General features: G+C 43.1%; 1 protein-coding gene across 1 annotated transcript; it reads right to left on the bottom strand.

The window, feature by feature from the left end:
• Positions 1 to 242: 242 nt before the first annotated feature.
• On the bottom strand, positions 243 to 10,888 carry LOC124660337 (probable Ufm1-specific protease). Its single transcript, XM_047198145.1, has 13 exons — positions 10,634 to 10,888; positions 10,182 to 10,529; positions 9,378 to 9,631; positions 8,907 to 9,000; positions 8,578 to 8,747; positions 6,706 to 6,796; positions 6,455 to 6,577; positions 6,294 to 6,341; positions 6,121 to 6,197; positions 4,510 to 4,598; positions 4,268 to 4,379; positions 3,122 to 3,224; positions 243 to 724 (listed from the first exon to the last, which is right to left on the bottom strand). Exons 1-13 carry the CDS (start codon positions 10,866 to 10,868, stop codon positions 495 to 497), a joined length of 1,974 nt encoding a protein of 657 aa, XP_047054101.1. The 5' UTR covers positions 10,869 to 10,888; the 3' UTR covers positions 243 to 494.
• Positions 10,889 to 16,155: the final 5,267 nt, after the last annotated feature.

The following is a 16,155-nucleotide window of genomic DNA, read 5'->3' as shown; positions in this document are numbered from 1 at the left end:
CTCAGGTTTGGCTGACAGTCTGCTCGGCAGACCATTGAATCCAAACCGCTAGACTAGATCGCAGACCACTGGGTTAGCTCTGACTCTCGGATGTCATCAAACAGAAAAGATCCTGTGGCGCTGGTTAGTCTGTGTACATAAAGTTTGGTGGCTACATTACTGAACAGCCTTTACGTTTGCATTACCATTTTAGAGCGGTTAGCACAACAGTGGATATTATAACCTTGCCTGAAAAACAGAAGTTGAGATTGTAGCCATCTTATAGGGGTTATTCACTCATTTCTGTCATGACTTAGAACACCATTTAACAGGGGTACGCACACTGACTTACATCATCAATTCATCATACTGAATGCCAATAAATCCAAACTAACAAATCTGCTGGACCACCGGTAATCCAGTTTTATCTAAATGAATCATTAGATGGTGCAAGGTTTACTAATCAGTCTCCTTTTGATCCTTCATACATGAGCACTTCCAATATTACTCGGTTCTCACACCATATTTGGCCTTTGGGGTAGAAGAAGGTTGTAGAACTTGTCCTTCAAGAAGAAGCTCCGACCTTTGCTATCAACGGACTTCTTCCAAGCGCACCATCCGCCATTAACAATCTTCTTGAGGTCATTAGGACCAGTGTAATGTGGATCAAGGATGAGAAAAGCACAATCACCACTGACTTCGTTGTAATCAACTCCCAGAAGGGTATACGCCAACACTCCACCACCTGCATCCGTTACCCATATGGCCATATAGAAAATGATCAATACAAGAATATGTTCTATTTATGCAGCAAATTTGGTCTATATGTTTCTGTCAAATATGATTAATCTTTTGGTCATCTATTATTGTTTATCCAGAAGGTTAAGCATGGACAGCAGGCCCTTCCACTTAGATTTAGGTCCAGAAATGGCGCAGGATAAGGCTAAGAATCAATGAATAAACATTGCAGCCATTAAGATGACCACAAGTTTGCAACAACTGAACTAGTGTTGCCTGGTTAATCAACACAAACATTGGTCCAACCACCCTATGCGTGTTGCAAATAGGCCTTGTATTCATCAAGAGGCCAACAGGACATCATGAATATGAGGGGGAATTTATGCAGGAAACCCCATAAATGAAAACAACTATATAAAATAACCTCATCTAACAGTTGTGCTAGAATCTGGTCTAGGCTTCACGAAAAAGTCTGCCACCTAGTAAAACTCTAAAGACACATACGCATATGCTAAAAGAGCAACAACCTAATCATGCACCTATGGTCCTATGTTAATAATAGAACCTGTAGGTATCAGACCAAAGAGTGTACCAATGGAAACATTACACTGAAATAACAACTGTAGCCAAGTAACCACTGCTAAGAGATACACAGCTCACAACTCAGTCTTGGAGGTTGTCTGCCTCTTAGGGTGTGTTTGGTAGGCTGGGTGGACTCAGATTTTCCCACCTCATCCCACATTTTCTCAGTTTTGGCTGTTTGTTAGACCGGGTCGGTCCAAGTCGGCACTGCCCACCTCACCCGGAAAACACCCCTCAGCCTGGTCGAGGTGAGAAGCTCAAATCGAGCTTCTCAAGTGAGCTCGGCTGAGGGCATCCGAAAAACGCTCCGCGCGACCCGCGGCTGGCCGCGCGTGGGACGCAGCTGCCCACCCGACCCCGCCGAGCCTCTCATTTCCCCCCGCGTCTCTCTCTCAGCTCTCTCGCCGTGGAACATTGGCCGCGCGCCTCTGCCTCTCCCTCGCCGCCGACGGTCCCTGCGAGCGCGCCGCCGCCTTCCTCGCACGTCCAGCGCTCCTCGTTGCCATGGCGCCGTCCCGAGCTCCCCTCACACGTCCGGCGGCGCCCTGGCGCAGCTCCTCTACCGGACCCGACCACCAAGCTCGAAGCTCCGCCCCCGTCCACCGAGCTCCGCAGCCACGGCCTCCGCTGGTCAGGCCCGCGCCCGAGCACCAAGCTCCGCACCGAGCTCCGCAGCCCCCGTCCACCGCCGGGCACGATTCCTGCCGGAATCGGAGGCACGGTCATCTCAATCGGGATCTGAGGACCCGATTGCTTTTTTTGTTTTCTGTTTAGGGCCTTTTGTGTAAAATATGGACCTCCTGGTAATTTCAGATTTTCAGACATAGACCTCAACATCTCTCAACACATACCATCCCACCAAACAACATCTCAACTCAGCATGTCTCAACAGACTCAGACTACCAAACACATGCCAATATCTCAGCTCAACTTAGCTGAGGTCAACATGTATGAGCAGAGATAGAGATTCTCTATAGACCCAACCTACCAAACACACCCTTAATCTACCAAGCATAAGAGAACCACCAAGAAAAACAAACTAGGCAAAGAGACTACCAAATCGAATGATACCTAGACAGATCTGAATATGCCTAGAACTGCAGCATGGAAATAGAAGACGGCGACAGATAGCCCCATGAAGATAGCATAACCAAACATGACTATATATGGGAACAAACACAACCCAACTCAAGATATAAATTATAGACATTAAATGCCAGGATGAGTCTGAAATGTTTTACACACAACATACAGGGTGAGATTAATTGACCCAACCTCCTCAGGCCTCGTTCATTTTCAATGGATTGAATCCCCCACCTTGGATCTGATCCAGACAAGGATTTGGTTGATCCAGAGTTGTCACTCAATCTATTTTAATCCCCTTTCCCCAACCCTTATAATCCATGTCTTGAAGCACGGGATCTCAGCCAAGCTCGCTGTCTCCTGCCCCTTCTTCGCTCATAGCTAGCGTCCTCCCTTCGTGGAATTTTTTCCACGGGCCAGATGGGGATGAAAAGTTTCCAGATCAAGTTAGTAGAAATTGATGGGATGAGTTGGGCCAGTATTACCGGTAGGGAGTAACCGACCACTACAATTTTGCTGGGCTGGAAAAAACAACTCGCCAGGCTGGACATCCAGGACTGAGCACTAATCCAGATCAATCCCTACCTTCTAGGGATTAAATGAACTAGGCCTCAGGTGGAAATAGATCTCATGGTTTTGTGGCAACTTTAGATAACTTCGAAGGAGAACTGTGATTTCCATTTATAATGCTTATTATACCTTATTGCAGCTGTATATAGCATAATAGAGAAGTACGTACCAATCATCACAGGAGTCCCCTGGGTTTCAAAATGCATCGCAATTTCTCTGCATTTCTCAGGAAGCTCATCACCAGATCTCACATTAATTATCTTGCAACTAACCTGCACGATCCAGTACTTTTAAGCCAAAAAATAACATATAGTATGATATGAGTACAAGAAAGTAATTAAGAAAAGTGAGCCTAGCTCACTTGGTTCAGGGATTGGATGTTACAGCCCCGCACCCAGGCTGAAGTCCCCATGGACGTGAATTTGGTTTCTTATTCTTTCAAACAAAAAAACACTATGGGGCCTCCCCCACTGCTTTCCTTTCAAAAAAACATAGAAAAGCAATTGACACCTGAGTGTATTTGAACTACTGTCCTCTCAGAGTAACACAAATAATGACATCCTCTCAGATTTAACACAAATAGTGATAATACAAAAGCCCATTTACACACTGGTGTAGCATTGTGTGCAAGAGATGTTGGGATCTTGTCCCAGTCCCATGCGAACAGATCATTGTTCTGTGTTTACAATTTTATTTGAGTAGGGTAGAAAACAAATGCAAGCAAACCAGGATTGCAATTCAAGATCATTTACATGGAAGGTAAGGGCTCTCTGGTGGTATCTACCAATTCTAGCGAGTATGATTAGGACCACATTTGTAAAACCTTGGAAGACTTAAAATGTTCATCCGCATTTGAGAAAATTTTGACCCACCCAGAAATTCAACTTTCTCCTGAAATTATTTTCCGTGGATCCGACTCATCCGAAATGACAGAGCAAAACAGACCACACAACCAGCATCTAACAAAAGAAACAATACTCTGTACTAAAAACAAACTTAAGTTATATCTCAGCTGTTCTGTTTCCAGGTTTACAGGCGACACTGCAAACAAGCTTCAGGATATATATTGAAATCAGAACTTATAAAAAACGGCAGTCCTGCATTCCTTAAGCAAGTGAAGATAACATATGCTGAACAATGAGCATCGTGAGACCATGTATCCTCGTGTTCATTATGCTTATGCTGAAAATGCCATTGCTAAGGTTTGGGAGCAACATGTGAGTAAGGAATAAATTTTGCTATTCTTATAATATAAAATCATCATAAAACATGTGCAGTTATTCATCAAACGGAGAAGTAATATATAGAAACTCACGCCAAGCAGTTTATCAAGCACAAAGCTTAATTCAATCGCTCCAATCCACTCCCGAGATCCAACAAATGATGGATCCTTGTCACCAATGTCAACAAGAACCTGCTGGATTTCCCTGATAAGAAGTTGCAGGAAATATATTGATCAGTCTGACATCATATTTTCTGCTAGCAATGCAAAAAGAAGTGGAGTCAAACCATATAATTCAAGAAAATATACATGACAAGATCAACAGTCTGACAAACCTGTGTGAAAGAACATTTATAGATGAATATTGTTGCAGCCTGTACCAAGACATGATTGTTTGCAGAGAACGGTAAGCACATCCCCATCCCTGAAATAGGAGGATAACAGAAGCTCAGAGACAGATGATGCAGAACCATACGACGAGGTACACAAAACAATGTATCATCCTCTTCCAGGCATGTAGTATCCACAAAGCCACCCCAATGTACCAAACCAAATCACAATATAGTCCCAGGTATCGGTATTATATCAAAAGGCAAGGCTAACGCTAATTCACACTATTGATCAACACACAACAATTGCATGTTCAGAGAGACAAAGCCGTATAGTTCAGGAAATATCCAAAGCAGGCAGCAGTCACAGTTTCATGCCAGGTCGCATAATGCAAACATGCATCACATGATAATGGAGGATGAACATGACCAAGAGGAAGAGGAGAACTTTGAGTATGATTGATATGAACCCCAACAGAAACATAAGGAAATCAAAAGGATATGGAGAGGAAAGAAAAAACAACGACCAGGTAAACCAAGATTCTAGCACATGGATTGACGATTTCCATGTGGTCCTATCAAGAGCCGAATCTCTAGGAACATTCCAACCCCTCAAGTCCTTTTTTACCGCCTCCATCCATGCCAGCTCCGGTCGCCCTCTCCCCCTCCTAGTATTTTCCATGGCCTTTAGAATACCACTTTTAACTGGTGTTTATGGAGGCTTCCGCTAGATGTGCGCAAACCAACTTAGACGGTGTTGGACTACCTTCTCGACGATTGGAGCCACCCCTACCCTATTATCATCTATTACCTCGTTCCTAATTCGGTCATTTCTTGTATGGCCACAAAAAATATCAATACCTACAATATGAAATAAATACACTGAAAATATTATGGTGGATATATTGATACTGATTTGTATCGTAAATGTTCAGATTTTTGTCTATAACATTGATCAAACTTAGAAGACGTTGACTTTTCACTAAATTTATACACCTAATTCAATGGAACGGATGGAGTATCATTCAATCTTTATAATATGTTGTGTATTTTTTGTAAATACATATATACTCTGACATATTCCCGTAAGGCTGTTTCTAGAAAATGTCGTTTCCCTTGTCCCCATACTCGTATCAGCGTGTCAGTGTCCCCGCATCCATGCTGCTTAGATGGCAGCTGCATGGACAGTAGTTTCGTGATGCTTCACCATGTTTTATTTGGATTGTTTGATTCATTTGCAGCTATTTTGTATTTGAATTTTTAAATTATGGATATGAAATGTTTTTGAATTGTGTGCGGTGGAAACTTGAAAGTTTGAACCCATTATGTTGTGGTATTGGAGCCAAAATGGAGTTCATATGCATAAAGAAAAGAGAAATGAAAGAGAGTGAAATATATGGGCTGCACTGTAGGGAATCTGCTAGAGTTGCTCTTATGAAGGTGATCAAAATCTGTTATTTAAGGACCAAACAAAAAACTCGAACAAGCCTAATCTTATCCAACATGGGTAAACAACAATTATCCATACGGCAATAGAATAGGCCTATATGAAATAAACTATGGGAAGGAAAGGTATGAAGGTATACAGAGAAATCCTGAAGTAAAAACTAACATTACATTGTCATCGATACCATCGTGGAGGTAATGGTAGTACTCATATGAACCATCAATTAATGACATGATCCCTCCTAATACTGCAATAAACATGAAATTTGAACTCATTATCTCTTTACAAAGTCAGCACATTTGATGTAATTTGCTCCAAGTAAAAAACTTTCAGAACTACTAACCCCCACTAGATGGAATTTCTTTGTGGACATCACGAAGAATTGAGGAGCCTGGACTCAATGACAGATCACAACAGATGTAAGGGAAATAGGAACGACCAAGAAGATTACAGAATATAAGAATATAACAGTATAACATTATAACATATGCATATAACTTATACCATTTTTCGATAAGTTTTTATCTCTTCCTATCATGCCACCAAATGTTAGCGCATTAGAAGTCCGCAATAAAGGACGGTCTAAAGGCAGACCAAGCCTAAAGTGCAGATTTCTTCTTAGTTCACCTGTAAATCCATATAAGTACCTGATTAGTTTAAAGATACACACAATAATAATGCACCCACGTATAATGTCATGCTTAGTTGAAGTAAGAACTAAGAGTATATGTAAAGCATCGCAGTAAAATCCATACTTTGCTTTTCCTCAATCTCCTCATATCTTGTGTCGTATATAGCTGTAAGAGGAATACGCAATCCAGGGGGGACAAAATGGTATGGACAAAGCTTCAAAGAATTTGACAGACGTTAGATAAGAAATTCTTTCACGTTTTGCACGCAATTAAACTTTCATTAAACACCAACAAAATCATGGTAAATGATGCAAAGGACATAGAAGAAAATATCGGAACAAGAAAACTACATTATCCGCAGAGCTCAATGCTAATTAATCATCTTTTACTTCTTTGAATTCATTTAGAGCTTGTTTGGTCCCCATCGTTTCATTTCATTTGGCAGAAATGAAATGAAATTGATGATACCATTTCATATAAAATGGAAATACTTTTGTACTTACAGGGTATGTCCATGTAAAAAAGCAAATTTACAGAAATGGCAGGGTACCAAGAGGAATGAAATACATGGAGTTCTCAATTGAATTTTAGTAGTACCAACTCCGTGGCAGCCAAACAAGTTGATTATCAGAATCACAAATGAATTCCTTGATTCCAGCACCAAATGATGGGAACCAAACGAGTTTGTAAGGTCGTGAATAACAATTCTCATGCTCCACAAAACCTTCATATATTGGCAAACATGAAAACAGGAATGAATGTGCTTGCTCGCACACCTGCTGTACATTTACTCGCGATAAATCAAAATTAAAAGGAGGATAGTTTTGTGCAAAATTATAGAATTTTCTAACATCATGATAACTTCTAGCTGGCTGGTGTTTGTAACAAGCAAGAAGCAACTGATGCAGGAAGCAATGTCCATAGTCAAATCTCGTTACTACCATTTTAGCACCCTGCACATAACTTGTGTAAGGGTTCGACAATTGGGTATAGGACAATAGGGCACTCAGCCTCATCTAGCTACCGTAGGACCTAACCCTGTCATGGTAAGAGACTTTGAGGCTTCACCTAAACTGTTGACTATTTCACTGCTTCATTTGTAACGTACATGGTGCCCTTTGACAGGGAGGACTTGCTATATCCCTAGGAATAGAGCATCTAAGTCCCAGTAAACCCTGCTACCTACATCCTAACTGAAGTGGTTTATTTGGCTAACAAGATTACAAGATGATCGCTACCTTCCTATTTTATTTGTTTCCGGATTGATCCAGTTGCTGTCATGCGGTTGGTCATTGGTGCATAGACTAACCTACTCCATTAGCACATAACAATATCCAGTTCAGAAATAAACCAAAAATAATGTAGAAACTAACATATTGTCAGTTTGTCCATGCTAGAAGTTTGGTTAGCCTTAGTCAATGACGCAATGGCTACTAAAAAGGACCTTCAAATGAGTAGCAGTTGCCACATCACCAAGAATCCATCTGGGAGCTCCATATTATTACTATGCTCATAGAGGTGGTTACATGACCCCAAAAACTCACAAGAGTCCATGCAAACACCAGGGCTTATTCAAGCATCAATGCACAACTTTTAATTCCTTTTCTCACCAAGGCAAGAAAACAACCTTAGAGCACTTGCAACTTTGGAGAATAGGAGATATGACCTGAGAATTCATATGTATTCCCTCTTAATTCTAGTTTTGATATAGGCTCCTGCATGTTGCGAAAAACCTTTACAACTCCATAACATGCTGCGCCTTTTCATATTTTATCTCAAAACTTTGGATCTAAATAGACATTTTTCTTTATCTGAATCACAAGGTTTTTTAAAGTGTTCGAGATCTATTAGACTTAGAGTCGGTGGCCTTGTACATCTCTGGATAATATCTATGCAGCAAGTTGAAGTGGAGTTATGGCATTGCCCTTTCATGTGTATGTACTAACTGATTCAGTGATGGCATCATGGCAGTTGCAAGACTAATGAATCAAATACCTGAGGTTGTTGAGTTAAGAGCTCTGAGACAATAGCCTTCTTCATAACGCTTAACTGATCACATAACCCCGGAATAACTAGCTCGGATACAGCAGCTGCTACAGGAAGATCTATAGAACTGTAGCATAGTATATCTAGCTTCAAGTTGATTACTCTCAGGTTAGCCGATGCTGGTGTGATATAAAATATGAAAAATAAATCAGCAACAAAAGAACAAGCAATGCAAAAGTGAAGGGAGAAAAGAAATATGGTTGTTGCAAACAACTAGGACAAACGGATACAAGTTTCATTTCTCAAGAAGCAGAATATTTATATAAGAAAATAAATACCTGGAAAATACTTTAACACAGGAATAGGGGAGCCAGCCTTTGAGCTGTTGAATGATTGATTGGATAGGACAGTTATCTGAATTGCATCTGCATTCTAGTAAATAAAACTTTCAGAGACGTGTGATTAAAGATTGTCATGGATACATATGTACAAATCTACATCATCCCACAAAGCGCAATTCAGTAATTAACAGTTCAAAAAAAATCAGGAATCAAATGTCCATCTGACAGATGCCTGGCAACTTTTCAGATAGTACTTCAACCTTACTGTACTTTATATTTCCAAGCAAATCATTCATAAAACTGGAAATGGATATGAAGTATGTTGTTTCATACATTAAAGCTAGGCATGCCTACAATTTCATCCATGAAAAAACAAAAGCAAGAGAGGTAAATGACCAAATATGACAATGTCTACACTTGTCATTAGTCAACAAATAGGTATAACAAGTTTAGTTCAGTCCAGCTTACCTCTCTCATCAGGGAGAGGTCATGCCTCTTCGCGGAGAAGAATTCTGAACAATACACTATTTTTGTATTTTGCTCAATTGTGTTTTGGTTGATAGGTAGACATGAAAGATAATTCAAATCATTATCATGTAAAATAACAGAATGATGTAATTCTTCAGATGTTGCAGTTGGGCCTTCAACTAGGTACGAAGCATGAGGACCTCTGAGGTTAGCAGCTGTGAATTCAATGAGTGAAGAAAACCTAGCTTCGGTGCCTGCAAAAAGTTAACACATTGTACAGAATTATTTCTTTCGGTGAGTACAGGACCAAAGAGACAGGATTGTATTTGTAAAGACAGGTCAGCTCATCATGCCATGTGGGCATTTTGGCCTCCTGCCCTCGATTGGAGTACCAGTGAGCCCCATAGCCGAGTTTTAGGTTTCTTAAGTTGTTGGACTACACTGTACCACCAGTCAAATTTACGGAGCCAAGTGCAATTCACTCTTATATTTTGGTCAGTGTTAATCCATGACTTAGGGCAGATCACTAGACCAAGCTTGATCAAACTCAAACAAATGTCTATCTACCTATCTCCGCATTGCATACCTGAGTGCCAGCAAAATTCTAATCTGGCAGCTAAATGCAGCATTCAGCATGTAAAACCAAAGTACTAATGGGCGTGAAAGCATCAGGAATTTAAAAGGACGAACTTTAGAAATAGGATTTCATACTCAGCACATGCAAAATTAAGCCAGATACTTGGATGTTCAAAAATCAGACGCAGTTTGAGCGCTTAAAGCTGAAGAAGAGAGGCAAACATTTACCAGATTTATCATCCAAAGGAAGATAGAGTGGCAGCTGCACGGGCAGCTGGCAGCGCAGAAGGCAGCCCTTCTCTAGCAGCAGCCTCTCCGGCTCATCCTCCCACAAAACCTCCTGTCCTTCCACCACTTCTGATCCGATACTCTCTGAAATAAGAAATCGAATGTCCCTGGTATCTGCATCCACGCAGCCTCCGACCATATCATGGCTCGCCTTCTCCCCAAACAGCCGCTCCCTGAGCGCGCGAGCCAGCTCCAGCGCTCTACCGGCATCCGCCTCAAAATTCGCGCTCCCAACGAGGAGGGCCCCCACGATGTCGAACCCCCTCACGAGCAATCCACGGATTTCGTCTGCACGCCGCATACGAGATCGTCAGATCAGAGAGGCCATGAGTGGTGCTAGCTACAGATGATCGAGAAAGGCGGTACTTTGGGATTGGGTGTGAGAGACTCGCCTGCTTCTTGGGGAAGATTGGGGGAGAAGGGGCCGTCGTCGGGTAGGCAGCGGAGGCAGCGGAGGGCGGCAGCGACGGTGACGGGCTGGAGGAAGCGAGGGGAGCCGACGAGCCAGAGGAGGGATGGGAAAGGGGCGGAGAGGATGGACGTCTTGGGGCAGAGGAGGCGGAGGGCCGGGCGACGGCGCGAGCCATCGGCGGCAGTTTCCATCGGCGGCGAGTATTTTCTTGACATGGTATCGGCGGCGAGTTGGGATGAAGGAAACGAGAAAAAAAGGGTTTGCAACTCTAGCAAAACCCTTGTAGTCGGGGGCCTAAAGTGCATGAATGTGTCCTTTTCAATCTCAAACTCGGTTGCAAGAACCGAAACCGTAATAAAAACTGCATTTTTTAAAATAAAAATCCGCCAGAAGTAATTAACATTCAGGTAGCAACATTCCTCAGTTCATACATAGTTTCATACTTCTTCATAGAGTACGGAATTTCAATGTAAAATTAACCTAATTTGCTCGCCACTAGCCCAAAATGTGGCTTTGAGTACTTATTGGAGCCTATGGGTGCGGCGGCAACGACGTGGCTAGCAGCACTCCCTCACTGCCGGAGTGGGGGTCGATGAAGTCGCCACAGCTTCGCTTTCCAAAGCCACTCCTCCTTCTTTGCCTGGTGCTCCCGCTCGCTGATGATGCACGTGCGAAAGAGGAGATCATTTAGCTCCTTGTCCTTGGACGGCGCTTGGCGCCCCGCCCAAGCAACCGACGGGACAGGTCTTCGATCAATGCAGTGACCTGTTGGAGATATGCATATGATTAGTTATTATAATATATCTTTGTGTTTATGATAAATGTTTGCATACCATGCTATAATTGTATTAACCGAAACACTGATACATGTGTGTTATGTAAACAACAAGGAGTCCCTAGTAAGCCTCTTGTATAACTAGCTTGTTGATTAATAGATGATCATGGTTTCGTGATCATGAACATTGGATGTTATTAATAACAAGGTTATGTCATTAGATGAATGATATAATGGACACACACCCAAATAAGCGTAGCATAAGATCACGTCATTAAGTTCAACTTGCTATAAGCTTTCGATACATAGTTACCTAGTCCTTCGACCATGAGATCATGTAAATCACTTACACCATAAGGGTACTTTGATTACATCAAACGCCACTGCGTAAGTGGGTGGTTATAAAGATGGGATTAAGTATTTGGAAAGTATGAGTTGAGGCATATGGATCAAGAGTGGGATTTATCCATCCCGATGACGGATAGATATACTTTGGGCCCTCTCGGTGGAATGATGTCTAATTAGCTTGCAAGCATGTGACTGGTTCACAAGGGATATCATATCACGGCACGAGTAAAGAGTACTTATCGGTAACGAGGTTGAACTAGGTATGGAGATACCGACGATCAAACTTCGGATAAGTAAAATATCGCGTGACAAAGGGAATCGGTATTGTATGTGAATGGTTCTTTCGATCACGAAGCCATCGTTGAATATGTGGGAGCTATTATGGATCTCCAGGTCCCGCTATTAGTTATTGATCGGAGAGGAGTCTCGATCATGTCCGCATAGTTCTCGAACCGTATGGTGACACACTTAAGGTTTGATGTCGTTTTAAGTATATATGGAATATGGAATGGAGTTCGAATGTTGTTCGGAGTCTCGGATGGGATCCAAGACATCACGAGGAGTTCCAGAATGGTCCGGAGAATAAGATTCATATATAGGAAGTCACTTTCCAAGTTTGGCAATGGTCCGGTGAATTTATGGAAGGTTGTTTCTAGAATCATCCGAAATAAATCACTATGGAAGGAGGAGTCCCGGAGGGACTCCACCAACCCTAGCCAACCCACCAAGTGGGAAGGTGGAGTCCATGGTGGACTCCACCTAGTTGGTCGGCCAAAGGACAAGGAAGGGGAGCAATCCCACTCCACCTAGGTTTCCCTATTATGGCAGTTTTGGAGTTGGACTTCAGATTGGTTTTGGGGCAAACCCTAGGGAAATTCCACCTATATAATGAGGGAGAGAGAGAGGGGGCCAGCCAAGACTGGGACACACCACCCAAGGGGCACCCAGGCCGGCGCCCAACTAGCACCCCCTCTCCCAAACCCTAGCTACCTCCTCCTCCTTCTTCTCTCGCAAAGCTTACGGCGAAGCCCTGCCGAAAATCTCCACCACCACCGTCACCACGCCGTCGTGCTGGCGGGATTCCGAGGAGGATCTACTACATCCGCTGCCCGCTGGAACGGGGAGAAGGACGTCTTCATCAACACCGTACGTGTGACCGAGTGCGGAGGTGCCGCCCGATTGTGGCACCGTCAAGATCTTCTACGCGCTTTTGAAAGCGGCAAGTGATCGACTACAGCAATAACGAGATCTAATCTCGTAGGCTTTGGAAATCTTCGAGGGTTAGTCTCATGATCTTATCGTTGCTACCATCTTCTAGATTGGATCTTAGCTTGTTATTCGTTCTTGCGGTAGGAAAATTTACATGCGAGCGCGTCTCAAAGCAATCAAGGTGCACGGAGTCATTGCTCCAGGTTATCTCAACTTTCGGAGGATGATGCAAGAGAAATAACATCAAACTTGTCCAAATCTTTTATGCCTACGGACACTGCGGGCATGTTGAGACCAAAGACAGTTGAAGGGGCAACCGCTAACCTCGCGGCTTACTTGATCAATCAACAACCAGCACCCGAAGGCCCTATGGTACAAGCTCATCGAGGTGCTCTGGAAAGCCTCGCGATCCTCGGAGATAAACTCGTTCCACGAAAGGAGAAATCTACACACCAAGCTAGTGGCTCTAGGCATCGTTCGAGAGATGCTCGAGATGATATTACCCAGAGCAGGATCGACAAAGCTCGACGATGGCGAGCGGCCAGGGAAGAATATGATAGTGATGATTCTGAAGAGAGCCAGGAATACGACGGTGAATTGAGAGGAGCCGGTCGTTTAAGCTATAAAATCCGAGAGACGATGCCGCCCAAAAAGTTCAAGCCTGCCCCCACTGACGCTGCAAAATACGACGGGCAGCAAGAGCCGAGGTCCTGGTTAGACGATTATCTACAGATCGTGATCCTGCATAAAGGAAACCAGATATCGGCGATGCAGTGTTTGTAGCTTTACTTAAAGGATTCAGCAAGAGCTTGGTTAAGAGGTCTGCCGAAGGGTTCCGTCAAGTCATGGGAGGATCTGGTTGACTCCTCGTCAAAAATTTCCAGGTAACATATAAAAGGCCTGTTGGTATCGAAGAATTACGTCATTGTTAGCAAAAGCCGAAGGAGACGATGCGCACGTACATCGGAAGGTTCACTAAACTCTTGAACGCTGTTGAAGATGTCTCTGTCGATAGAGCAATCGACGCCTTCAGTGATGGTATCCGATGAGAATCTTACATAGAAGAAGTTGGACGGAAGAAGCCGAAGACCATAACTAAGCTAATGGAAATCGCCAATAGTTGGGCTGATGGCGAGGATAACGTACGAAGGCATCGACCACGCAGCAACGATGAAGACGACGACCAGCCGAGACATGACTCAGGCAGTCGAAGGGATCGCCGTAAGAAAAGAAAGGAACGCGGATATGATGATACCAACATGGTAGCTGCAGGATATTATGATCGCTGAGATGATCGGTACGACGATAGGCGAGATGATCGACATGGCAACAATCGCAGTAATTCAGGAAGTCGTGGCAACTACAAACCACGACCCTCAAGGATCCCAGAACTGTCTTTTGCTGAGCAGATAAACGCTCCTTGTTACCTACATGCATACATTGATCCTAAGGATGACAAGAAAAAGTCGAGTCATCTACTCAGAGATTGTCGATAGTTTATTGAGATGCAGAAGTTTATCCAGCAGCAGCAGCCGAATCCTCCGCCACCACCACCGCCACATCAACATCAAGTTCAGCAAGTACAACCTCGAAATCCTAATGAATCCTTCCCTCCACCGAGGGGACAGATGAGTATGATTCACAAAACTGCGTTTCGAGAAGGGAGATGAAGAAGCTCACGCAAGAAATCAACTTGGCGGAAAGTACTATGGCAAATATTCCAGAATATATCGATTGGTCATCTCAGAGTATCCTGTTCAGCAGGGCGGATCACCCGTTGACAATCCCAAAGCCAGGGCACGCTGCCTTGGTAGTTGAGGCGCAAATAGAAGGATACAATATGAGCAAAGTCTTTATGGATGGAGGAAGTGGATTAAATCTGATATTCGCGAGCACAATCAAAAACATGGGGATTACAATGAGAATGTTGGAAGAATCTGATACATATTTTTCATGGCATCCTCCCTACTTTACGAGCGTACTCTCTTGGCAAAGTTTACTTAAATGTTATCTTTGGGAAACCTGATAACTTCAGGAAGGAGAAGATAGAGTTCGAGGTAGTCAATTGGGAATCACAGTACCATGCTATACTCGGGAGACCAGCTTATACCAAGTTGATGGCTGTGCCACATTACGCGTATCTTAAGCTCAAGATGCCGGGCAACAATGGAACCAACATCACAGTCTATGGAAGTTTTTCACGCTCAGATAATTGTGATCGCGAGTTTCAGAGGATTGCTTCCAAGTTCGGAATAAAGCAAGAAGTTTTCAACTTCCCTTCTAAACCATTGACACTCAAAGATAAAGAGGATGAGAGCATAAAGAAATCGAAAAAGAAAACCGGATGACCTTGCACTGGGAATTTCCGCAGTTGGGCCTTCGGCAGTTGATAGCAAGACCCCTACCGAAGACAATAAAGCTCTAACACTTGTTGCGAGTGCTTCTGATGAAATCATCGATGCCTCCAAAACCACCGGCTCCTTAGACAAGATCGAATATCAGAAGAACCCTCCCCTTGTTTAAAGGGGATGGGCAGTTTTACGCATATCTATTTTTATTTCATAGAAGTTTTCTTTCAGTAAGGCTTTTTAAGCCACTTCGTTCTTAGTTTACTTTATTAATAAAGACTCAAGTTTCGTTTACCTGAAGCATTGAAGTAAATCGGGGCATCCGAACAAAGTCAATCAAGAACCTCTTTCGTATACTATAGCGAACATTGGTTTTCTCGAAATTTTACCCGTGATTGTCATCTAAAGCCTCTGAAATTACGAGTGCTACGAGGAAAAATCGACGGGAACCTTACCTTTATCATTTGCTAGAAAAGCCTCAAGATTACACGAGCGCTGCAGATAGCAAGGGTAAATAACTACACACTTACAAAAAGACCCATGACCGGTACTTTAAACTACAGAAGTACTCAAGAGCGACTGAGTCATCGGCAGGCTTAGTTCCATCGACTCGCCCGGGGGCTGCCGCCAAAACATACATCGTCGGTTGAAAGCAAAGTTGCACTTACAACGGATTTCGTAAAATCGCAACATGAGCTGATCACTCAAGAAATTTGCTGCCGACAAACTTACATATACATCATAATACGGATGTAAAACGAGTAATTTAGATTTGCTCCATTCATACTAAATTTTTCCAACGGCATTCGACGCAATTAAAAG

Source organism: Lolium rigidum, chromosome 6, assembly GCF_022539505.1.
Source record: "Lolium rigidum isolate FL_2022 chromosome 6, APGP_CSIRO_Lrig_0.1, whole genome shotgun sequence".
Lineage (NCBI taxonomy): Eukaryota > Viridiplantae > Streptophyta > Magnoliopsida > Poales > Poaceae > Lolium > Lolium rigidum.
This window is presented reverse-complemented; position numbering and strand designations above follow the sequence as displayed.